At 39.3% G+C, this 27,565-nt stretch overlaps 1 protein-coding gene across 1 annotated transcript in view; it reads right to left on the reverse strand.

Moving 5' to 3' along the window:
• Window positions 1–1,102: 1,102 nt before the first annotated feature.
• phkg1a (phosphorylase kinase, gamma 1a (muscle)) overlaps window positions 1,103–27,565 on the reverse strand; it is a 52,734-nt gene continuing 26,271 nt past the window's right edge. The window contains exons 7-10 of the mRNA XM_060905721.1: window positions 18,605–18,695; window positions 15,231–15,384; window positions 9,349–9,474; window positions 1,103–4,668 (exon numbers count right to left, since the gene is read on the reverse strand). Of these exons, the coding sequence (XP_060761704.1) occupies window positions 4,402–4,668; window positions 9,349–9,474; window positions 15,231–15,384; window positions 18,605–18,695 (638 nt within the window). The 3' untranslated portion in view covers window positions 1,103–4,401. The remainder of the gene's footprint in view (window positions 4,669–9,348; window positions 9,475–15,230; window positions 15,385–18,604; window positions 18,696–27,565) is intronic.

Raw genomic sequence — 27,565 nt, forward strand, 5'->3', positions numbered from 1 at the left:
GTTTGCTGGCGCTCTCTCTCTGCTCTTTTTTTTTTTTTTGCTCCCCACTGCGCTGAACCTATATTGCATTTGTATGTCCTGGTCATTTTTACATAGTTTATGAACGTTTACATTGTACGCGTGTTTACATTGCGCGCGTGTGTGTGCGCGCGCGTGTGAGAATATGTAAGCAGAGATTTACTCTGATAGTCACTTTTTACGCTCGCTCGCTGGCGGTCTCTCTCTCTGCTCTTTTTTTTTTGCTCCCCACTGCGCTGAACCTACATTGCATTTGTATGTCCTGGTCATTTTTACATAGTTTATGAACGTTTAATGAATGTTTAAATGTTTCTTAATGTTTACATTGCATTGTTGACAATAAACAATTGTTTGGTCAGCACAATATTTTGTGGTGTACTTGCTTTCTAAGCTGTATTTATAGTTACACATGTTAGTTGTACAAGTTGTTGCAATTTTATAAACGTGATGAACGAAAATGTATTTTCCTTACCAGAAAATCAGTGATTCTAATAATGCAAATATTTTATTTGAGCTAAATTGGCACTTTTGAATAAACTTCATTAAAAGATTCAAGTACAAGATAGGAAACGATGAGTAATGCTTACTGCAAATGTTTGAGTAGTTATATATGAGCACTTTTGATTTGTCTGTTATTAAAAGATTCAATTACAATACTTGGAATTTATGACTAACACTTAGAGCAAATATTTGACTTCAGTTATGTGAGCAATTTTAATTAAACTTTAATCAAAAGGTTCAAGTACAAGACGGAAAATTATGACTAGCAATTACTGCAAATATTTGACTTGAGGTATGTGAACAATTTCAATTAAACTTTAATCAAAAGATTCAATTAAAAATCCGGAAATCATGAGTAATGGTTACTCTAAATATATTAGTTACATGCGCAATTTTAATTAAGCTGTTATCAAAGGTTTTGAGTACAGGTAAGTTCTGGAAATTGTAACTTTTAAGTTCATCAACTTAAAAAAATTGCTGTAACTTATTACGTCAATTTTTTTGAGTACTGCTAACTTATTCGGGTTTACAGTGTACCCTGATTAACGACACGTTATGGAAGAGCCAGAAGAACCAAGGCAGAAGAGGAGGCTCTGGCCAGAAGGAGGCATGCGGCCAAACAACGAACGCGAGCTTGTGAAACCCTTGTCCAGGCTAAGAAGAAAAAAAAATGAATGTTTTTCAAGTAAAACATATTCATTCATTTTCATTATTCATGCAAAACATACTGAAAAATAGTGTTTTTCAGTTTCCCTCCATGGTGTTTGCGTGCGTAAGAGTGTTTGTGAAGCCCTTGTCCAGGCTAGAGAAGGAAAAAATAAATGTTTTTCAGTATAATATAATTTGTGTTTTGGTTCTTTTATTGTTTTCTTATTTCTTAACACTTACTTGAGTTCGGCGTCACCATTATCCGCACCCCCCCGGACACTGTCACCTTTTTTTCTCTGACGAGTTTGCAGGTATGCACAATGAACAGGTGCAATTTTGTTAACCACCAGCAGTGACTTTAGTGGGTGCATTTTACTTTTTTCACACAAAATCACACTGTCAAGCAATGACATAAAAGAGAACTTCACACAATGAACAAGTGCAGTTTTGTCAACCTACATGCAATGGTGGTACTACAGTAACATTTACAGATTAGTATAACAAATAGATTTATAGATATAACTCCTTACATTGGTGCCACCACAATTTCTACCACTTCATAACTTTTATCCCCCTTTCCTTCACAATCCACCTGGAATAACATCCATCTCTCTCCATCGCTTTCCTTTCTACTATTCCTTCCCCATACACTGATTTCCCATGTTACTTTCCAGAAAACTGGCAAAGACCAGACAAAACAAGTTCTTCAAATCACAACAAGGAATCAATAAATATCATCAGAGCAGACTTGACCTCATTCTTGGCATTACAATAAGGTAGGTATACTGGGGTTGAATTAAATGATAGCTAACAATAAGCTAGCTGATACATCTAACATTGACTAACCAGCTAACTGAACTAACATTTCCATTGTGGGGAAATTTTGACTTACTTTCCACTTCTTTGTAAAGAATGTCCTTATGTCCATTGTGTCTGGGGAGGAGCAAATACTGCAAACAATTCATCATCAACCAAGAATACCCCATTAGGCTAAGCTTATTTCATTGTTTAGTTGAATATTAATTTAACGTGGCCTAGGGTTAATTTTGAGGGCATATCACAAAAGAATAAGGTTTTAGCAAAAGCAAGACATTGTGAGGTTGCAATGGGGCTGACGTCACCTCCTCCACTTTCCAGCAGCTGCACCAAAAATGTCTCCGCTCGCGCTGAGATTCGCTTCACTCAATGGTGGCGACGCCCATGGACAGGTGACAGGAACCACCTTATCCAATCACATACTACTACATTAGTAGTGAGAACTGCAATTGCAGATAGATAAGCATCCAGATATACAGTATGAACATTGAAAATTCTTGTGCCTTTTGTGAATGTGCTGAGAAAGCGTTTATTCGTTTAGTTTTCATGTCAAGATTACTAAAATTTTGGTCTGATTAGGTTACTTGTTCTATCAAAGTTAATTCACTGAATGTCAAAGATATAATGTTATTCTACACCCTTATTGACATTATTATTAGAATATGTGTTAGATGTATATATTAAGCATCTTAACTGCCAGTGAGAATCACATGGGAAAAAAATACGCCACATTCTCTTTGTTTACATGTGCAAAATATTCAGTTTTTCCCCCCTAATTTAGAAAAAGACAATAAGCTGTGTACATTGCGAATGAAAATTAATATTCCATGCAGCCACGCACATAATTGTCAGAGCTGACCGTGAACAGGTACGAGGCCGTGTGTCGAAAACTGTCGTAAAAACCCCAACTGAGACCACATAGTCCAAATATGCTGTACACGTCCAAAGATTGCTCCTAAAATCCGAATAATATCAGCATATCCAACGTCTTAATTGGAAAATGCTAAATTCAGAATAATGCCAAATTCAGAATATCCAAATGGAATATGCTGTTTATACAATCTGTATCAAATTTGGAATAATACTGGAATATTAATGTGCATATAAACACACTGAATGTCATGAAAAACCAACACACTTTTAGGTTTAAGATCAGCTAGGGTTTTGACCACATCATGTTGCCCAGGTAACAGAAGCCTGCATCTAACTAATGCCCATGATTAGGAGACACTCCCTGTAGAGTGGCATGTCACATTAGCCACCTTAGAATCACCTGGCCACCAGCACTTTAAAGCAAAGCTTATCACCAGAGTACACAGTGTTCTCAACTCTTTTCTTTTTTTTTTTGTAGAACCCCATTCCAGTTTGGCAACTTTTATAGACTTGTACGGTAAGGTACTCCAGCACAATGGTTGAATCCTACACAAGGCTGCTGGGGAACTGTGGTAGAGACACATTCTTTGCCCCTTTCAGAAACATCCCCAGAGAAATGCCAACACCTGTGCTGTGGCATGCTGTAATTACCCATACCAACACATTCATATTCACCTGCATGCACACAAGATGGTATTCGGGTGATTCTCTTCCTCCGTAGCAGTTAAGAGGTGCCAAGCAGAACTCATTCGAGGCCATATCTCTTTCATATTGCTGCATAAATACATACAAGTTAAATAGTTTTATGAGTACATCATAAAAAATGCCCATTTCTGCTACACTGTACATATGTGGGGATTGTGAAAGCTTACTAATGAGGTTTCAGCATCCATCTATTGCTGTAGCCCTGGAGATATACAAATATTTCGGCTTCCATAATCTCATCTCATTATCTCTAGCCGCTTTATCCTTCTACAGGGTCGCAGGCAAGCTGGAGCCTATCCCAGCTGACTATGGGCGAAAGGCGGGGTACACCCTGGACAAGTCGCCAGGTCATCACAGGGCTGACACATAGACACAGACAACCATTCACACTCACATTCACACCTACGGTCAATTTTAGAGTCACCAGTTAACCTAACCTGCATGTCTTTGGACTGTGGGGGAAACCGGAGCACCCGGAGGAAACCCACGCAGACACGGGGAGAACATGCAAACTCCACACAGAAAGGCCCTCGCCAGCCCCGGGGCTCGAACCCAGGACCTTCTTGCTGTGAGGCGACAGCACTAACCACTACACCACCGTGCCGCCGGCTTCCATAATGTCAAACAAAATGAATTTGAGTACAATTTGGAGTTACTCTCATTACTTTCAAATAAATTATAACAAAAATATTTGAAACACTGACCATTGTACAATAAGATTACAAGGCAGATTCTTGAATTCAGCACAGCAATACATTCCAGAAAAAGGATCTGCAACATTCATGATCAAGCCACTTTCTTATTTTCCCTTTTTCTTCATTAAAGATGTCTCGTTTTCATCTACCACGTTCGCAATGATGAATTTTCAGCCTCAGCTGCTATAGAAAGTAAAATGGCCTTCGGGCTGTTCTCGAACAGGGCTGCTCTGTTCTGTGTCTGGCCCTTCTTCACCCAGTGTCCATAGATCTTGAATGCACAGGCATCGATGAGTTTGCGAATCGGTTTCACCGCATAGGGGTCACTCTTGATCACGTCCTTGTTGACGGGTTTGGCACGACGATAGTTGCAGTAAATGCGCACTGAAGCAAGGACAGTCATACAGATGACCTGGGAACAGAAGTGGACAACAATTGTACATTATTACATACTTTTATAGAAGATATAAGAAGTAATTAAAATGCAATCATCCAAAATCTTGTCCTTTTAAATTCTCCCATTTACATTGACACCTTATTATACCTACAGTACAAGTCTAAAATCATTAATCTATCAGGTTTCTGTGGATATAAACTTTAACTTGCAAAACTTAAATTGGGTGGCCCACAACCAATCATGTATTTGGAAGGATTGCCTAGTTACAAAGCCCCCAAATGGATGTGTAAAAATAACAAACAAACAAACCAACAAACCGATAGATAGATAGATAGATAGATAGATAGATAGATAGATAGATAGATAGATAGATAGTCGAAATAATCTGATGTGCACATTGTCCATTAGTTGATTTTTGATATCTTCTGTAATATTTCGTGTTCTTGAATATACCCCTCTGTACGGCCATTCTGCTGTCAGAAACACGTCATTATTTTTACGGAGTTCAGGCTTCTCTCAGGTAGTTTCTCGTGTGCACCAGAAACTTTCTAATTTTTTTTGAAACACGTCCCTTTAGGGCCTCCGTATCTAACAGACTCACTTTCTCTTCAAACCTCAAAATTTGTACACATTCCAGTAATGGAACATTGAGTTTTATTTATATTTTTACACACACACACACACACACACACACACACACACACTCAGTTGTGGTCAGAAGTTTACATACAGTGACATGAATGTCATCTTGGATATGAATGTCATGGCAATATTTGGGCTTTCAGTAATTTCTTTGAACTGTTCTTTTTCTGTGGCAGAATCATTGTACAGCATACATCTTTAATTAAAAAAAAACACTAGAATTTGGTGCACAAGTTTTAATTTTCTTTGGGTTTTCTGAAATCAATACAGGGTCAAAAATTTACATATAGGGTCCAAAATATACATACAGCACACCTAATATTGGTAAAATGTCTCTTCGCAAGATTCACATTGACCAAACATTTTTGTTTACCATGAACAAGCTTCTGGCAGAATTCTGGTTGGATATTTCATGACTCTTCATGGTAGAATTAGTACAGTTCAATTAAATTTGTTTTTTTTTTCTTGGCATGGACTCAACTTATGAGCATGGTCCATATATTTTCAATAGGGTTGAAGTCAGGACTTGTTTTAAGAGCTTAATGTGAGCCTGCTTTATCCTCCACAACCAGCTCTGATGCGTGTTTGGGTTCATTGTCCTGTTGTAACTCCCAAGTCCCAAGTCGTGTTCAAGTTTCTGATGGTTTATGTTGAAGAATTCTGAGGTAGTCCTCCTTCTTCATTATTCCATCCACTCTGTGTAATGAACCAGTTCCACTGGCAGCAAAACAGCCCCAGAGCATGATGATCCTACCACCACCACCAAGTCAAGTCAAGTTTATTTGTATCGCACTTTTAACAACAAACATTGTCGCAAAGCAGCTTTACAGAATTTGAACGACTTAAAACATGAGCTAATTTTATCCCTAATCTATCTCCAATGAGCAAGCCTGTGGCGACGGTGGCAAGGAAAAACTCCCTCAGACAGCTGGTACAGTGTCCCTCTGTACATGGTGGTCATTGTGGCCAAACCACTCAATCTTTGTCTCATCTGACCATACAGCTTTCCTACAGAAGGCTTCTTCTTTGTCCGTGTGGTCAGCTTCAAACTTTAGTTAAGCTTGAAGGTATCAATTTTGGAGCAGGGGGTTATTTCTTGGATAGCAGCCTCTTAGTCCATGGTGATCTGAACTGTAGACAGTGATCCATCAGCTTCCAGTTCATGGCAGGGCTGTGCCATGGTGGTTCCCGGGTTGTTCCTGACCATCCAAACCAATTTCCTTTCAGCTGAGGGTGACAGTTTGGGTTTTCTTAAAGAAAAGTGACTACACCTCACAATAACTTGGATACAATTGTTTGAACTGATCTTGGTATTTGCAGTTGTTTAGAAATGACTTCAAGAGACATTCTGGAGTGGTGTACATCTGTGATCCTCTTTCTCAGATCTGCACTGAGCTCCTTGGACTTTCCCATTTTACTGTGTGTTGGTCAATCCAATGAGTGCTGTAAACAAACCCTTTTTATGAAGGCACAGAGAAGCTACCAGCTGTAGTCAATCATGATCACTCACAGGAAGTTAAGAGACCTCGGCTTTGGCAAGATAAGAGACATTTTGGTAGTTTCAGCACCTCTGAATTAATAATCCGAGTAAGCGTATGTAAATTTTTGACCCGAAATGTATAATTTTGAGCCTGTGTTGATTTCAGAAAACCCAAAGAAAATTAAAACTTGTGCACCAAATTCTAGTGGTTTTTTTAATTAAAGATGTATGCTGTACAATGATTCTGCCACAGAAAAAAAAAACAGTTCAAAGAAATTACTGAAATCCCAAATATTGCCATGACATTCATATCCAAGATGACATTCATGTCACTGTATGTAAACTTCTGACCACAGCTGTGTGTGCGCGCACGTGTGTGTGCGTGTGTGTGTGTGTCCTAATCCTAACATTCATATACTATATGGCCAAAGGTTTGTGGACTCCTGATGGTCACACCCACATGTAGTTCTCGTCCACACTGTTGCCTCAAAGCTGGAAGCACACAATTGTATGGAATGTCTTTATTAATTTATGTTTTATTTTGAGGACATTACTATCTAAGTTTTACTAGCTACTCTGACATTTAGTTAAAACTCGACGGCCTTTCGATTTCATAAAATCAGTGAAATTTAGTTCCCTCTGAAATTTGGTCATTGATATGTTTATTTCTGCAATATCTTTAAAAAAAAACCAGGCCATTATGTGGCTGGGAAGTTATTTAACTTGAGGGGATTAAAGCAAATAATGTGCATGAAATCGCTCGCTTTGTGCAGTCAAGCAGACAGAGGAAGTCCGTGTGCGCAGGCACATGCTTACCTTCGTCTTCTTCATCTTTTGGGTTTTACAGCAGCTGGCATCCAGTGTTGCATTACTGTCATCTACAGGCTTACCTTGACTGTGCACTGACAGTTACATGATTCTGTCGCTAAATGAACAGCTGATCACATGCCCCTTTTCCACCAAAGCAGTTCCAGGGCTGGTTCAGGGCCAGTGCTTAGTTTGGAACCGCGTTTTCTGTTTCCACTGACAAAGAACTGGCTCTGGGGCCAGAAAAACCGGTTCCAGGCTAGCACCAGCTCTTTGCTGGGCCAGAGGAAAGAACCGCTTATGTCAGCGGGGGGTGGAGTTGTTAAGACCAACAACAATAACAAGACCACGAAAGATCACCATTTTTAAGCGACGAGAAGCAGCAGCTGTACAAACGCGAAGTCATCCATTATTATTATTGTTGTTGTTGTTGCTGCTGCTGCTTCTTCCGCGTTGCTTTTGCTTCGATATTCGCGCCAAGGTTTATGCAAACGTAGCGACGTAACTGACGTATACAGCAACGTAATGATGTGGCTTCCCTTAGCACCGCGAGCTATGGAAAAGCAAACTGGTTCTCAGCTGGCTCGCAAGTTGAACGAGTTGTGAACCAGCACCAGCACTGGCCCCAAACCAGCCCTGGAACTGATTTGGTGGAAAAGGGGTAACACTGAGGTGCTCGCTGAGTGCCGATATTTATTAGTTTGGTCCTGCATTTCCTTTCCTTCGCAACATAACGTCTTTTCTTCTCGCTTTCTGTTACTGTAGTCGGTCTTTCACGTTTCATTTGCATCCTCCATTGTTCTCTCTTGTTTCAAATTTGTATCCCACAATGCCTTGCGCAAACGGGGAAAGCCCACCACGTGATGCATGATGTAGTATCTTGTATTGCGTCATCGTGAAGCAGGAAAAAATAGCAGAGAATTTCGGGCCATGTGGCTCCAAATTCATTAATTGTTCTATTTAAAAAAGCTAATAAAATTGGAAGTCTGTGATTCGAATTCAGTAGCTTTCGGTCCACTAAACAAAAATAACTGGGTGTCGGAAAATTCTTTTTATGACCTACACTTGAAAAATCTGAAAGGCAGTCTACCTTTAACATTTGGACACAATATGCATGCTTATGTTAATTCCATGCATATGTTCTAACGTGCTTTATCCACCAACGATTCCTGGTAAAATTATATATTGTTGGTAATGACAAAGTGATTAAAATGATTAAAGAACACTTAAAGGTTCTATGTAAAACCCTACAACTGAGTGTTTCATTATTAGAAAAGGTCCCATGTGGAATCTCATCCTAAACTATCCAAAGAACCCTCAAAGTATCTGTGTGTCTCAGCATGTACATATTTTGTTGACTTTTTATTTTGTATTAAAATGTTTTCTGTAGCCCTGTGATGACCTGGCAACTTGTCCAGGGTGTACCCCGCCTTTCGCCCGTAGTCAGCTGGGATAGGCTCCAGCTTGCCTGCGACCCTGTAGAACAGGATAAAGCGGGTAGAGATAATGAGATGAGATGTTTTCTGTATGTTCAAGATAAAATCTCTCATTTACTCTTTTGAATTCAACAAGAGCTTCAGTGCAGTTCACAAAAACATCTATACCATATTAAAATTCCTGAGGAATATAATAAAACAAAGATTTAAAAAAGGTAAGCCTTAAGTCTTCAGCATTAAATCACTGCACTTTGTTCACGCACCAAACTTGCTTTGTTAAAACAGACTAGAAGTTTTGGGTGTGGTTTACTTTATTTAAACTTTACTCACTTTAAACTTCCTGTATGGACTGAAATGTCGCACCTCCTCGACCACATACTGCTGAAAGAACGGGTGATTTAAAGCATCAGTGGCTGTGTAGCGTTGCTCTGGATTCACCACCAACATTTTGGAGATCTGAAAACAAAAACTGTATTTTTTTAATATATATTTTGTTCACATTCAGTGCTATTAATGGTATCACAGTTCCAACAGTAGTGCCAACAGTTTATATTCATGCGCTCATTCTAATGTTATTGTTTCTATTGCACTTCATGCCCACATGTATGGCAGGCGATCTACATAACCTAGCCCTAATCCGAAACAATTTTTTTTAAATGTGTTATTTGACAAAGAAAAATGTCACTGAACTTTTTTGTAAGGAAGCGTTTATAGGAGGAGTCTCCAGTGTCAGTGCATTTTAATGGTTAGTCGGTTTTCCACCACAAGAGTGTCTTCATACCAGAGGGCTTTGCCCTGTTGCAGTTTTCCTGTAACATGACAAGCTGCATTTTTTGTTTTATTAACTTCACAAGAAGGAAAAAAAGAGGGACCGGTGGACGAATGACTGTTGATGTTTACTTATGATGTCTATAAAGTTGGCATCATAAGGGTGAGAAGTTGACAGTGATGCAGGTGGATGCCCCACTGGTGTCCTGGATTGTGGATTATTTGACTGGCAGACCACAGTATGTGCGCTTGCAGTGCTGTGTGTCGGACAGAGTGATCAGCAACACCGGGGTTCCGCAAGGGACTGTCCTTTCTCCTTTCCTTTTCACTCTCTACACCACTGATTTCAACTACTGCACGGAGACCTGCCACCTCCAGAAATTTTCTGATGGCTCTACAGTGGTTGGACGTATTACCGGTGGTGATAAGAACGAGTACAGGACGGTGGTGGACAACTTTGTCACATGGAGCAGGAAGAACCACCTACAGCTCAACGTGACGAAGACGAAAGAACTGGTGGTCGATCTGAAGAGAATCAGGGCTCCGGTGAACACTGTTGACATCCAAGGGGTCAGTGTGGACATGGTGGAGGAATATAAGTACCTGGGGGTGTACTTATAATAAACTGGACTGGTCCAAAAACGTGGACACTGTATACAAAAAGGGCCAGAGCTGTCTCTATTTTCTGAGACGGCTGAGGTCCTTCAATATCTGCCGAACGATGCTGCGGATGTTCTGTGAGTCTGTGGTGGCCAGTGCCATCCTGTACGCCAGGGGTCACCAAACTTTTTTCTCTGGGGGCCACATTGTCGTTCCTGACTGTGATGGGAGGCCGGGGTCGGGTCAGCTATATAACATAGAATTGTATGACCCAGACAAATATGACCACCAGCAGGCCTCATTGTGTAGTAGAGATTACTAGCCTGGCACAGCCATCCCCACTACTATATCCACACTACTATATCAACACTTGATTCCTGGCACATATTTGTTTATCTTTACTAGTGGTTTGCAAAAGTAGTAATTGAGTCTTCACACTTTGTTTTAATTTGAAATACCACAGATATTCCATTTATTTATTTTCTAATAAAAATAACATCAAAGCTGTCAAGTTAAGAAACATCTGCCTAGTTGAGGTGATTGACACTGGCAAAGGTGAGTGGAAAATTATAAATTGTAGGTAGGCCTGTTGATATTATTAATAATATTAATAATAATTGTGTGCAGCACTTAATAAAGGTCAAATAAATAGGCCTATAAAATAAATACATAAAAAAAACAGTGAAATTATAATAATATGAGCAATAGATCAATAGATCACAGCAGTTGTGCTGTGTCCTGCACGTCATTGCTCTCATCCATGGCCAAAGCAAAAAGCTCGAATTCTGACGCTTTCTCATTCAGCTGGTCATACACGTTGTCCCCCAAATCTTCGGTTCGCCTGGTCATAGTAGGTGCGGAGAGACTCACCGCATTGAGCGCATCCTTCTTGTCGGGACACACTTCCTCGGCCACAGCAAGCATGCATATTTTAACAAAGTCTCCATCAGTAAACGGCTTTCCATGGGTAGCTAGTAGGTGAGCTACCTTATAGCTAGCTCGGACAGCAGCCTGGTTGATCTGGGTTTGGTGAAGGAATACATTCTGTTGTGCAGCCAGTCCACATTTCATCCTCCGAATCCTGTCTTCTCTTGTTTGCCCTCGCAAACTAGCATACTCTTTGTGGTGGGTTTTGTAGTGACGACGCAGATTATATTCTTTGAAAACCGACACACTTTCTTTACATACAAGACAAACTGCACGGTCCTTACACTGAACGAAAAAATAATCGGTGGTCCACTGTTCTTTAAAAACTCTGCACTCTCTGTCAGCTTTTCGCTGACCGCTAGCCATTTTGCTGTCCTGAACACTGACAGTTCTCTGCGCGTGCGCTGCCTGTCACTGCTTGATCGCGAGCATATGATGAAAATTCAGAAAATATGCATAGTTCATTTTATAACTAAATATCAATTTTAATTGATAAAATCAACAAAATACAAGATGCAGACATGTTATTATTTGCCAAAAAGCAATTTAAAAAAAAATAGGCCATGACCACTTTTGGGGATTGCCTCATAGGGCCGGTTCAAGTGGTGGGGGGCAGAGGGGCTGGAGGGCCAGAGTCGGCCCGCAGGCCGTAGTTTGATGAACCCTGCTGTACGCTGTTGTCTGCCGGGGCAGCGGCTTGAAGGTGAAGGACACTAACAGACTCAGTAAGATCATCAGGAAGGCCGGCCATGTTGTAGGCGTGGAACTGGACTCTCTGACAGTGGTGTTGGAGAAGAGGACACTGTCCAAAATAAAAACAAGCTTAGACTGTCCTTCCCACCCTCTACATGAGGAGCTGATCAGCCACAGAAGCACGTTCAGTAAACAGCTGATTCGTCCACGTGCACAACTGAGACACACAAGAAATCATTCTTACCTGTTGCAGTCAAGCTGTACAATGCCACTGTATAACTGTGGTACACTGTCTTACCATGTATACTGTATCCTTAACTCAGGTGCAATATATGTATCTAGGAATCATTGTGTATAAAATCACTTCATTTCGCTTTTACTTAAGTTACTGAACTTATTTAAATTTATTTTATTTTTATTTATTCTTTTTTCAGACGATTTTATCTTCTATTTTTAGACATGTTTATTTCTTCTTTGATTCAGGAGCTTGGTAGCAAATTTGAATTTCCCTCCGGGGATTAATAAAGCGATTCTGATTCTATAAAGTAAGCAAAAACAGGATCTAACTTGTATCACAGACGTTTCACAAGCAAAAATGTCACAGTTAACAATTATCTGCTGAAGGCGAAATGAACATCAGTGAATAATGACTGAAATTAACTCAAGGTTATTATTCACCAATATTTACTTAGCCTGAGGCAGATAGCAGCTTTAGTATAAATACACAGGTATTTATTATTTTTTTAAAAAAAATTCATACTTCACCGAGATTCACTTTGCCTTCGGCGAATAATTATTAAACAGTCCGAATTTCTTGACCAATCAGTGTGCGTGATTTTCTATAATCATCTGCGTATTTACAACCCCGATTCCAAAAAAGTTGGGACAAAGTACAAATTGTAAATAAAAACGGAATGCAATAATTTGCAAATCTCAAAAACTGATATTGTATTCACAATAGAACATAGACAACATATCAAATGTCGAAAGTGAGACATTTTGAAATTTCATGCCAAATATTGGCTCATTTGAAATTTCATGACAGCAAGACATCTCAAAAAAGTTGGGACAGGGGCAATAAGAGGCTGGAAAAGTTAAAGGTACAAAAAAGGAACAGCTGGAGGACCAAATTGCAACTCATTAGGTCAATTGGCAATAGGTCATTAACATGACTGGGTATAAAAAGAGCATCTTGGAGTGGCAGCGGCTCTCAGAAGTAAAGATGGGAAGAGGATCACCAATCCCCCTAATTCTGCGCTGACAAATAGTGGAGCAATATCAGAAAGGAGTTCGACAGTGTAAAATTGCAAAGAGTTTGAACATATCATCATCTACAGTGCATAATATCACCAAAAGATTCAAAGAATCTGGAAGAATCCCTGTGCGTAAGGGTCAAGGCCGGAAAACCATACCGGGTGCCCGTGATGTTCGGGCCCTTAGACGGCACTGCATCACATACAGGCATGCTTCTGTATTGGAAATCACAAAATGGGCTCAGAAATATTTCCAGAGAACATTATCTGTGAACACAATTCACCGTGCCATCCGCCGTTGCCAGCTAAAACTCTATAGTTCAAAGAAGAAGCCGTATCTAAACATGATCCAGAAGCGCAGACTTCTTCTCTGGGCCAAGGCTCATTTAAAATGGACTGTAGCAAAGTGGAAAACTGTTCTGTGGTCAGACGAATCAAAATTTGAAATTCTTTATGGAAATCAGGGACGCCGTGTCATTCGGACTAAAGAGGAGAAGGACGACCCAAGTTGTTATCAGCGCTCAGTTCAGAAGCCTGCATCTTTGATGGTATGGGGTTGCATTAGTGCGTGTGGCATGGGCAGCTTACACATCTGGAAAGACACCATCAATGCTGAAAGGTATATCCAGGTTCTAGAGCAACATATGCTCCTGTCCAGACGACGTCTCTTTCAGGGAAGACCTTGCATTTTCCAACATGACAATGCCAAACCACATACTGCATCAATTACAGCATCATGGCTGCATAGAAGAAGGGTCCGGGTACTGAACTGGCCAGCCTGCAGTCCAGATCTTTCACCCATAGAAAACATTTGGCGCATCATAAAACGGAAGATACGACAAAAAAGACCTAAGACAGTTGAGCAACTAGAATCCTACATTAGACAAGAATGGGTTAACATTCCTATCCCTAAACTTGAGCAACTTGTCTCCTCAGTCCCCAGACGTTTACAGACTGTTGTAAAGAGAAAAGGGGATGTCTCACAGTGGTAAACATGACCTTGTCCCAACTTTTTTGAGATGTGGTGTTGTCATGAAATTTAAAATCACCTAATTTTTCTCTTTAAATGATACATATTCTCAGTGTAAACATTTGATATGTCATCTATGTTCTATTCTGAATAAAATATGGAATTTTGAAACTACCACATCATTGCATTCCGTTTTTATTTACAATTTGTACTTTGTCCCAACTTTTTTGGAATCGGGGTTGTATATGAAACCGCAATTATTCGCCGAAGGCAAAGTGAATATCGGTGAGTAATAACTGAGATGAAGCTGAGGTTAATATTCACCGATATTCACTGGATCTTAGGCAGATAATTGTTTTAGTATAAATATACAGGCAATTATAAAAATAAATTAAAAATCATATTGAAAAATCATTTGTTTCAAACTTCAAAAGTGCCATGCAAACGCAATGCACGCAGGCTTGTGTCACTTATCTACGCCGATTCACATTAAATACTTTTTTAAAATCGATAAAATAAATCGCAATTCCACCTTACCTTTGAATAGTTTTAGACCAAACTTAGTAGTAACTTCAGTGCTTTTAGGAACAGCATTTTCTTTCATAATTTGTAATTCTTCCTCACTTACCGTGACAATGCGATTGGCCGGCATTTTGCCGAGTCACTCGAGGTGATTATCGAGAAATAGTCCGAAATTCTTGACCAATCAGCACGCGTGATTTTCTATAATTGCTTGTAAAAACAGGTAAAAATCCATGACACCTCATTCATTAATAACTAAAGAATTTTAATTGTAAGCAAGTTGTTTTGGTATAAGAGGATTAAAACACTTTGGAATGTTGCCATTATAGGAAAATGTGTCAGGTGATATCACACGACCTGCCAACCCTATTCCAACTGCATATTTAGTCTATTTGAGTTGTAAAAAATTCACAGCACAAAATCTGAGTATACCATGTGTGTGAGGCATCCTGTTTTCCTTTAAAAAGTTCATTACATACCAGATCTTTAACAGTGTCTGAGCGATCATCCCACTCTGGCGATGTGAACTGATAGTTTCCTGCCAGGATCATGCGCAGCATCAGCATCTGTTTTCGGTGCCAGAATGGAGGAGATCCAGCCAGCAGTGTGTACATGATCACGCCAGCGCTCCAGCTGTGGCAACAGATTAGTGAGCGTCTTATATCCCAGAGATGCAAGAATCCAAGATCAAAAATCACTTAAAATTAGGTATGGAACAGGTTCATATGACAACCATAGAACCCAATAATCATTATTTCTTTTTACAAAGGTACATTTTTAAATGATGATTTTTAAATGAACATATACAGTGGTGTTTGAAAGTTTGTGAACCCTTTAGAATTGTCTACATTTCTGCATAAATATGACCTAAAACAACATCAGAGTTTCACACAAGTCCTAAAAGTAGATAAAGAGAACCCAGTTAAACAAATGAGACAAAAATATTATACTTGGTCATTTATTTATTGAGGAAAATGATCCAATATTACATATCTGTGAGTGGCACAAGTATGTGAACCTCTAGGATTAGCAGTTAATTTGAAGGTGAAAATAGAGTCAGGTGTTTTCAATCAATGGGATGACAATCAGGTGTGAGTGGGCACCCTGTTTTATTTAAAGAACAGGAATCTATCTAAGTCTGATCTTCACAACACATGTTTGTGGAAGTGTATCACTGCATGAACAAAGGAGATTTCTGAGGACCTCAGAAAAAGCGTTGTTGATGCTCATCAGGCTGGAAAAGGTTACAAAACCATCTCTAAAGAGTTTGGACTCCACCAATCCACAGTCAGACAGATTGTGTACAAATGGAGAACATTCAAGACCATTGTTACCCTCCCCAGGAGTGGTTGATCAACAAAGATCACTCTAAGAGCAAGGCGTGTAATAGTCGGCGAGGTCACAAAGGACCCCAGGGTAACTTCTAAGCAACTGAAGGCCTCTCTCACATTGGCTAATGTTAATCTTCATGAGTCCACCATCAGGAGAACACTAAACAACAATGGTGTGCATGGCAGGGTTGCAAGGAGAAAGCCACTGCTCTCCAAAAATAACATTGCTGCTCGTCTGCAGTTTGCTAAAGATCACATGGACAAGCCAGAAGGCTACTGGAAAAATGTTTTGTGGATGGATGAGACCAAAATAGAACTTTTTGGTTTAAATGAGAAGAGTTATGTTTGGAGAAAGGAAAACGCTGCGTTCCAGCATAAGAACCTCATCCCATCCGTGAAACATGGTGGTGGTAGTATCATGGTTTGGGCCTATTTTGCTGCATCTGGGCCAGGACGGCTTGCCATCATTGATGGAACAATGAATTCTGAATTATACCAACAAATTCTAAAGGAAAATGTCAGGACATCTTTCCATGAACTGAATCTCAAGAGAAGGTGAGATTCAGAGTCAGGTGTTTTCAATCAATGGGATGACAATCCCATTGATTGTCATCCCATGACAATGCAGTTGCTGCATTGTCATGCAGCAAGACAATGACCCGCAACACACAAGTCGTTCTACCAAAGAATGGTTAAAGAAGAATTAAAAGTTAATGTTTTGGAATGGCCAAGTCAAAGTCCTGACCTTAATCCAATCGAAATGTTGTGGAAGGACCTGAAACGAGCAGTTCATGAGAGGAAACCCACCAACATCCCAGAGTTGAAGCTGTTCTGTACGGAGTAACGGGCTAAAATTCCTCCAAGCTGGTGTGCAGAACTGATCAACAGTTACCAGGAACGTTTATGCCGCTTTTCCACTACAAACGCGGCTGAGCCGTGCCGTGCCGAGTCGAGCTGAGTCGAGCTGAGCGGGGCTGTTGGAGTTGCATTTCGACTACAACCGCGCTGAACTGTGCTGGCTGGAAGTGGGTGGACACATTGGGTGGAGTTAGCGAAAGTGGGTGGACGTCATGTGATGCCGTTAAGCAGCGCAAACAGTGACATCAGTGACAGTGGCGGAACAAGTCAGAGCCGGGCCGGGGGCAGGGCAAATGACCGGGCCCTTTATTAAAGCTTATCATAACATCATTTTAGGCTACAAAATGTCCGCAACTGCGGTGTTTACCAATTTCAACACTACCGGGTGCAACTATGTTATTTAGTACATCAAGTCCTTCAAACGAACATGTAACTCAGAAACAAAAAACATTAGGATACTGTACATGGCTCATAATAAAACATCAATAGCCTATACTGCGCACATTATTTGAAGGGCATACGAATGAGCGCTCAGAGGTTGCAACGCTGACAGGAAGAGTCAGAAATAAAAGGAGGGCGGTGCAAACCTCACTGAATGCACTGTGTTTACCAATTTCAACACTACGGGGTGCAACTATGTTAGTTTGTACATTAAGTCCTTCAAACGAACATGTAACTCAGAAACAAAAAAAACATTAGGCGACATACTGTACATGGCTCATAATAAAACATCAATAGCCTACTGCGCGCATTATTTGAAGGGCATACGGCGAGCCTTGCGCTCCGCGAACTCGTCCACGATGCTCTGTATGTCACTGATTCAGTGATCTTTTAAGCGGTAGTCTCACGACCCGAATAGTAAACAATAAACATGGAGGACATGGAGTCGTTAGTGTTGCTGGTCTTGGTGCTGTGGCTTGTTGTCACCGACAACGCGGACAGATACTGGCAAGAGCGTATAGATGAGGCGAGGCGCATAAGGCTTCAGAAATTCTCGTAATTCATAATTATTCTTCTTCCGGGTTTGCGGTGTTTACAGATCCCAGCGCGCTCGCGGGGCGTGTGTGGGCATGTGAGGACACTCCTCCTCACCAATCAGTGCACAGGGGAGTGTCTGCTCACGCCCCCAACCTCACTCGGCACGGTTTGGCTCGCTTCAGCCCCACTCCAAAACGGTGCGAGTTTTAGGGGCTAAGCAGGGCTGAAACGAGCTGAGTCGTGCTGGTTTTTGGTAGTCGAAACGCGAGCCGTGTCGGGCTGAAGTGAGCTGAAGCGAGCTGAAAAAGGGTAGTGGAAAAGGGCCATTAGTTGCAGTTATTGCTGCACAAGGGGGTCACACCAGATACTGAAAGCAAAGGTTCACATACTTTTGCCACTCACAGAAATGTAATATTGGATCATTTTCCTCAATAAATAAATGACCAAGTATAATATTTTTGTCTCATTTGTTTAACTGGGTTCTCTTCATCTACTTTTAGGACTTGCGTGAAAATCTGATGATGTTTTAGGTCATATTTATGCAGAAATATAGACAATTCTAAAGGGTTCACAAACTTTCAAGCACCACTGTAAGCCAAAACTTTCGCTCAAATTCTTTGGACTTTGTATACGTGTTCAGTAGTGTTTTAAAACAAGGTAGAGGTTTTTCTTTTTTCTTAACTTACATATCCACTGCAGTGCCATAGCCAGGATGATGAGGATCCATGGAGCACTCAATGATTTCTGGAGCCAAATAACCTGGTGTTCCACAGACCTCTGAGGTTTAAGTGAATAATAATACATTTATTATAAATAACTGAGTAGCTGACATGAACTGGTCCTAAATCTTATTCAAAGAAAATATTAATCTTATTACAAAATAATCATTACTGTATTAAATAATTAAATTATCATTTATATTGTGTAAAAATAAAGCATTATAATTAGTAGTAGTAATATTGTTGTGAAATTTCTATGCTTATATTTAAAAAGTTAGTATAGGGTATAATTGTGTATTAAAGCATGTAACATTTTCTTTTTCTTACTTTTCCTTTTCAATTGTTTTTACGTATAGTTGTATGCAAAATCCGACCATCCAGTCAATTTACAGATTTTGTTGTGAAAACTGAAAAGAAGCACATACAACTGCTGTAGGAAACACTTTTTTTTTTTTACTGCAAATGTTAACAGAGTTATTTTATATTTAATGACCTTAAAATTTTTTTAAGGCAGTTTTATAAGGGAATGAGCTGTAAGTTGTACTGAGCATCTTGCAGAACTAGCCACAGTAGTAATAACGGGCCATTTTTTAAAGTAGCTGTCATAGTCAGTGCGTTTACATGCACATCCAAATCGAGCTACTGTCGGTAATCGAGCTAAGGGTCCCAGCAGGGGTGCCAGAGAAATCCAATCCTACATGCACACAAGGAAATCGAGCTGTGTGAGGTACATTGTGCACCCGAGCCACAGGTGGCGCTACATGCCCCATCGTGTTGGTGCACTTCCGGTTGTCGTCATGAAGAAGAGCTATTCAAGCGTATAAACAAAGTTAGTTCTGTGTTCAAGCTGTTAGGCTTGCTCTAACAGCCTGTATGGCTACAAACTGTCCTGCGCAGACCACTGTTTTGTAAGACAACTTATTTTGCACAATTGTATATTTTTCTAAAGTCCATTTTTTGCTTACAAAAATTTTTTTTGCTTACAATTTAACTTATATGTCTTAATAAACACACAAAAAAGTTCAACTGTTTTGTTTTTATTGACATTCTTCAGATGTTGGACATGTATATATACACACACACACACACACACACACACACAAATACAATGACTTGTTTATGTACACAATTCACAGCTATGCAACAGCTGTACAGATGTATTTGGTGATACAGTAAGTGAGCTAAATTTTAACAGTGCAAACAATGCCACAAAAAGAAAAGATTCATGCCGTTGTCATGATTCGTTGTCATGCTGACCGAGGCTGTTGTGTTTCCCGCTTGTGGTCTCGTCACTCGTCACTTCCGGAAGGGGCAGCGCTGAAGTAAGTAGCTCGACTACGTAGCTCAATAGGGTTTACATGCACTAAGTAGCTCGGCTACAATCGCATAATCTAGGTCGTATAGCTCGATTACGAGAAATCAAGTTCGGTTCGATTTCAGCCTAGCTAAGGTGTTTCCATGGCATTTAGAACTTCGATTTCAGTTGAGCAACGGCAGAAATTCAATTTTCTTTAACGCACTGAGTGTTGTGTAATGTATCAAATTAAGGAGCATGAGGGTCTGAATTGAAAACTTGTTTAAGTTTGTAAATTTGTCTTTTAAAAAAAAAAAAGGTTATGAACATTTGAAAATCCAGTGTTTTATAAAATTTCCATTTCTGTCCGTTGCCCCGGTCACAAACCAGCAACCATTTTCCATTGGTTTAATTTTCCATTCATGAGAAAAAAAACCTTAATCAGAAATTAATAGGCCAAAAAGCCAAAAATAAAAAGATTTAGTTCCGACAATTTTATTGAAAAACCAAGTCAACGTGAGAGATTCGACCACTAGGTGTTTCCATAAGTTTCAAGCTCACTGAACCAACAGTGAGTGAGCTGGAACACTGAGCTCTGGATAAAATCTGGAGAGCTCATAGGCTCGTCAGAGTGACGCCAGCTGGCCGCCATCTTACCACTCGCATCGCGGAGCAGAACTGTCATTTAGACTACAGGAAGCTACACAAAATTGGACAAGTTACAGTGGTGCTTAAAAGTTTGTGAACCCTTTAGAATTTTCTATATTTCTGCATAAATATGACCTAAAACATCATCAGATTTTGACACAAGCCCTAAAAGTAGATAAAGAGAACCCAGTGAAACAAATGAGACAAAAATATTATACTTGGTCATTTATTTATTGAGGAAAATGATCCAATATTACATATCTGTGAGTGGCAAAAGTATGTGAACCTTTGCTTTCAGTATCTGGTGCAGCAATAACTGCAACTAAACGTTTCCAGTAACTGTTGATCAGTCCTGCACACTGGCTTGGAGGAATTTTAGCCCATTCCTCCGTACAGAACAGCTTCAACTCTGGGATGTTGGTGGGTTTCCTCACATGAACTGCTTGCTTCAGGTCCTTCCACAACATTTCCATTGGATTAAGGTCAGAACTTTGACTTGGCCATTCCAAAACATTAACTTTATTCTTCTTTAACCATTCTTTGGTAGAACGACTTGTGTGTTTAGGGTCGTTGTGTTGCTGCATGACCCACCTTCTCTTGAGACTCAGTTCATGGACAGTTGTCCTGACATTTTCCTTTAGAATTCATTGGTATAATTCAGAATTCATTGTTCCATCAATGATGGCAAGCTGTCCTGGCCCAGATGCAGCAAAATAGGCCCAAACCATGATACTACCACCACCATGTTTCACAGATGGGATAAGGTTCTTATGCTGGAATGCAGTGTTTTCCTTTCTCCAAACATAACGCTTCTCATTTAAACCAAAAAGTTCTATTTTGGTCTCATCCGTCCACAAAACATTTTTCCAATAGCCTTCTGGCTTGTCCACGTGATCTTTAGCAAACTGCAGACGAGCAGCAATGTTCTTTTTGGAGAGCAGTGGCTTTCTCCTTGCAACCCTGCCATGCACACCATTGTTGTTCAGTGTTCTCCTGATCGTGGACTCATGAACATTAACATTAGCCAATATGAGAGAGGCCTTCAGTTGCTTAGAAGTTACCCTGGGGTCCTTTGTGACCTCGCCGACTATTACACGCCTTGCTCTCGGAGTGATCTTTGTTGATCGACCACTCCTGGGGAGGGTAACAATGGTCTTGAATGTCCTCCATTTGTACACAATCTGTCTGACTGTGGATTGGTGGAGTCCAAACTCTTTAGAGATGGTTTTGTAAACTTTTCCAGCCTGATGAGCATCAAAAACGCTTTTTCTGAGGTCCTCAGAAATCTCCTTTGTTTTGTGCCATGATACACTTCCACAAACGTGTTCTGAAGATCAGACTGTGATAGATACCTGTTCTTTAAATAAAACAGGGTGCCCACTCACACCTGATTGTCATCCCGTTGATTGAAAACACCTGACTCTAATTTCACCTTCAAATTAACTGCTAATCCTAGAGGTTCACATACTTTTGCCACTCACAGATATGTAATATTGGATAATTTTCCTCAATAAATAAATGAGCAAGTATAATATTTTTGTCTCATTTGTTTAACTGGGTTCTCTTTATCTACTTTTAGGATCTGATGTTTTAGGTCATATTTATGCAGAAATGTAGACAATTCTAAAGGGTTCACAAACTTTCAAACACCACTGTATTTATGTAGTTGGTGAGAAAAATTAGAAGAAAAATGCCTCCATGTGCAGCAGTGAACTGTACAAATCGTCAGGTCAAAGATTGTGGACGGACCTGTGAATATTGATAGCTAGTGTCTGATCATTTTTACACGTGTGCACAGCGCCATGTGTGTGGACCCCTATAGATGACTTGCAACCACGTGATCAAAATGTGTACGTCATGAGCATCCACCATGATAGTGGATATACACTATCGATGCTGAATTTTCTCAGTATTAGCATGATTTGAATGATCGCGCGAAGATAGATGTGTTTGGTTTTGACCTATATTATTTAAAAAAAGTCACACTTTTCTGAAGATAAGACACTTCTACCGACCATCAAGTATGAATACAGGTCATTTCGTCCAATGATCACTTCGTCCAATGTCTTTTTGTCCAATAGTTAAGACATTTCGTCCAAAGCCTTTTTCATACGCATTAACAATTATTTTATATCTCAGATATTTGTTTGATCGAAAAAAGGAGGAATTCTCAATGGAATTTGACTGAAGCAAAACATATTTGTGGAAAGCAAATTAGTGCCATAGTACATGTGCTTCGACACTAAAGAGCGTACTAAGGGGGGTAACCACGTCAGCCCATGCCACTTGCTGACCCTGGGATGAGTTCACTCCCTTGTCATTGCAGGCTGCTTGCTTGCATGTCTATTTTTTCTGGCTGGATCATATTAAATCTTCAGGTGTCGAGCAGTGCTCTCACGTGGGCTTCGTTCGTGAATCCCGGGCCAAGGCTCGGTCCTACCAACCTGAGACAGTGCTCTTTCGAAGGGGGAGGCTTAGAGGGAAGTGCCTGTGGTTTCGCTTGTGAGCTCCGTTGGCCAAGTTATTAATTTTTAAACCCGGCTGGATCATGTTAAATCTTTAGGCGCCGAGCAGCGCTCTCATGGGGCTTTCGTTCGCGAACACCAGAATACCTGAAATATAAAATAATTGATACTGCGTATGAAAAAGCCTTTGGACGAAATGTCTTAACTGTTGGACAAAATGGTCATTGGACGAAGTGTCCTGATCCCCTCATCTCCTCTCCGTACTAAGCCTCAGAGTTTCCTCGCCCCCTGTCCAAATCACGGACGGAATTCTAAAAAAATCAGAACGTGCCACGGTCACGAGTACTGTTGTGACCACTACCATATACAGTACAAAGATCTGGCATAGCTAAAAGAATGCTTAAAGCAGTGGAAAAACAGAGTTGAGCACGCATGACTACGTTTTGTGAAACGTAGAACGTTTTGCTTAGAATGTAAACAAACCGGCGAAATGACAGTAGCAATTTGAGAAAAAAATGCTATAATAATAATTCTTGAAGAAGAAAAAAACACTCTTATCATCAAATACTTTTATTCCATTTTTTTTTTTTTGGAGGGGGAGGGTTTTTCTTCTTCTTCAGGGTTTTTGGTGGTTGGCAAATCAACTTAGAGGTGCATATCACCACCAACTGGGCTGGAGTGTGGAACAGGCAATAATGGGGGGGGGACTATATTCTTTTAGCTATTTCTGTTTCTTTTAAGTATTTGATAATTTTTGCGGCTTTGTTTTCGAGTAGAGTTTTTATTTCGTCCTCGGTTGGTTCAGCAACATGCTCTACCATTTTGTTTTTCTCTACTCAAGGTATATGAGCTGATAGCCTACTAGTAGAGTAGCCAATCAGAGTGCGCAGTTGCTCATATTCAGTGAATGTGGATAGAATATATTTTATATGTAAAATATATATGGATGTATGTAAATAAAAACAATGCAAAGATTTGCAAATCTCATAAACCCATATTTTTTCACAATAGAACAGACAACATATCAAATGTTTAAACTGAGATTTTATTATTTCATGAAAAATATTAGCTCATTTTGAATTTGATGGCAGTAACACGTCTCAAAATAGTTGAGACAGGGGGCAACAAAAGGCTGGAAAAGTAAGTGGTACGAGAAAGAAACAGCTGGAGGAACATTTTGCAACTAATTAGGTTAACTGGCAGCAGGTCAGTCGCATGATTGGGTATAAAAAGAGCATCTTAGAGAGAAAGAGTCTCTCAGAAGTAAAGATGGGCAGAGGTTCACCAATCTGCGAAAAACTACATTTACAAATTGTGGAACAATTTCAGAATAATGTTCCTCAGTGTAAAATTGCGAAGTCTTTGAATACTCGTATCTCATCATCTACGATACATAATATAATCAAAATATTCAGAGAATATTCTGGGGAAATATTTTTTCCTTGAAATGGTACATTTTCTCAGTTTAAACATTTGATATGTTGTCTGTGTTCTATTGTGAAAAATATATGGGTTTATGAGATTTGCAAATTATTGTATTCTGTTTTTATTCACATTTTACACAGCGTCCCTAGTTTTTTTGAATTGGGGTTTTGTGTGTGTGTGTAAATTTTATATATATATATATATATATATATATATATATATATATATATATATATATATGGACACGAATGTTTTACTGGGAAATACACTACTCGTATTTTTCATACAAGCTACATCCAAGACATGGAGAACCAAAACTCTGACATTATTCTCTACATGTCACTCATGAGGAAATCGATGAATTATTTTGATTAATTTGGGTACTTTTTGTTTGTGAATGTGTCGATATAATAAAAACATTACACACTGGTGCAAAAATATGAAGTTTATCCTCTCATGTTGAAAATATTTTCTCTCGTTTGCTTCGCTCACTTGTGAATATGTTCATCACTCGAAGATAAACTTCATAGATAAACTTCATATCTTTGTGCAGCCACATCATATCTTCTCTCTCACACACACAAATACATACATACACTATATAAAGAAAATCACACATTGGCATTGGTTTGAGGATATGAAGTTCATCTTCTCATGTTGAAAAAATTGCATAACTTTTTTTTAAAACTTTTTTTTATTAAAGGCGAACTGAAGGCAAATTTTTATTATCAAAATTCTATTTCTCTCATTTTATTAAATATCGGAATGCATTTTTGATCGCTATTTTGTCACTGCTACAGCAAGTTATGAGTGTTTGAAATATGCTTTGTAATACATCAGTCCATATGTCAAAGCAATGGCCGTAAACGAGATTCGTCGAGACCTGTGCGAGACATCGTAGGACGGAAGTAAAACGTACAGCGGAAATCAAAGTGACCAACATCTGCCAACGTCGTCAAAAGACGTGCGCGCCCTCTTTTGAATGCTGACGTAATCAAGCCGGAAGTTTTGTTTGTTTTGAGAACAATCAGGAAAGTTTGAAGAAAGTAGGCAGTAATCGTCATTTAAACTCGTTTTTGTGCAATATTTCGTTTGGAAAACAGTTTTCAAAATGGCGGCGCTGACACCTGGCTGACACTTGACGTTTCGAAGTCTCGCACAAGTCTCGCACAATATTTAATTGCAATTATTTGCCAATATGAGTCACGATATAAGGTTACTAAAACCGCAAACGTAACTGAATAATACGTTAATAAGAAATAAAGCAAGTTTAAAAATGACCTCAGCTCACCTTTAAGGAAATTAGTTCCTAACTAATTGTGTTGCACTGCACTGCACAGACTGACTGACTGACTGACAACCCGTAGCAGGGGCGCCGCTAGGGGAGGAAGTTAGGACGATTCTAAGGGCCTGGCACTGACAGGGGGGCCTGTGAGGGATATTAACATTATTTTAATAGTATTGCCTTGTATAAGTTTGTGAAATAAAATATTTCATTTCATCTGTTAAAATATGCAAATTATACATGGTTATGATTTGCTATAAAATTTTTCTTGAATTATTTATGATAGTCATTTCACCCCTCCACCCTTTTTACTAATGGTACAGTCTGATTCTGGGCGCGGGACACGTGAAATATGTAGCTCCGTGTATGCACAGCGCTGTTAGCGCAGCTTAGATCAGTTGTCAGTTTTTCTATGTACGCAACAGAGGTGTACATTCTAGAAGTTGCTAAGCAGGAGCAGGTGTGATGAATTATGAAGTCCGGATATCACACTGTGTGTGAAAAAAAAAAAAATCACCTTTTTTCATAGGTATCTTTATTGTATAATTAAGTCTAGATGTTTTGCCATTGTTCATGTGTGGATTTGTTGATCTTGTTAAGTATTTAACTTTAATATTTTGCACATTAGCTGTGGTCATAGATATCATTGCTATTGTTCATATGTGGATTTATTGATACTGTTGCTAAGTATTTAACTTGAATATTTGAACATTTGCTGTGTTTTCTAATAAATGTGTGATGCCTAAAAGAAACCAAAAACACTTAGTGGATTTCTTGCAGTGCACTATGTAATTGTATCAAAAAACTAGTGTAGTTATTCATCAAGGCATACATTTGATCACATACAATAAGTCAATAAATGGAGGAAACAAAGGAATACATTTTGTAATCCTGATTATTGATGTTTGCTGGAGAGCTCTGGAGTATCCATAATGTGCATACAGAATGTTATAAATCCATACTGATACAGTGATGCATGCAATTTCTCTCAACACAAACATTTGGATTGAATGAACTCCATAGGCTACTGAGTGGCCTAATAATAGTTGCTCATAAAAGAAAAAAATTATATATATCTTCCATATATATCATTTTTAAGGCAACAGTCTATTCAGTCCAATTCTGACAGTTCTACATTTAAAATGTTCATATACCAAATAATTGTATCACCTAAACTTGATAGGTAGCTGATCACATGCATAGTAAAGTAGAAGTCCCAGCCAAAAACAGACTTGAAATTCAGTTGCTTGAGTTTGAAAATTTTACCGGGGGGGGCCCTAAATTGTAATCTTTCATAGGGCCCAAGATTTCTAGCGGCGCCCCTGACCCATAGTAAGTGTAGTTTTCAGTGGTTTCAATGAAACAAACTATTGTTAGAATTGGAACTTTATTTAGCCAACACAGACAAGTGGAGTGATACAAAAAGTGAAGTGTACTAATGCTATTATATTAAATATTAGCACTCTTAGAATGTCGTTTGACCAATGAAATTAGTGGACTGGAACTAACAGTTGGAAAAGTGTATATATAGGGCAGTTGGATGAAAGTAAATACGGTTTCTTGTCCTAGAACACTGCAAATATTCAGCACCAGTCAAAAGTTTGGACACACCTACTCATTCATAGGTTTTTCTGTATTGTGACTATTTTCTACATTGGAGAACAATACTGAAGACATCAACACTATGAAATAACACATGGAACAAATATGGAATTAAGTGTCAAAAGACAATTTGTTTCATATTTTAGATTCTTCAACCCTTATCAAAAAGAAGTATCCTTCAAGTTCATTTTATTCAGTATACTTGCGTA

This window comes from Neoarius graeffei, chromosome 23, assembly GCF_027579695.1.
Source record: "Neoarius graeffei isolate fNeoGra1 chromosome 23, fNeoGra1.pri, whole genome shotgun sequence".
Classification (NCBI taxonomy): Eukaryota; Metazoa; Chordata; class Actinopteri; order Siluriformes; family Ariidae; genus Neoarius; species Neoarius graeffei.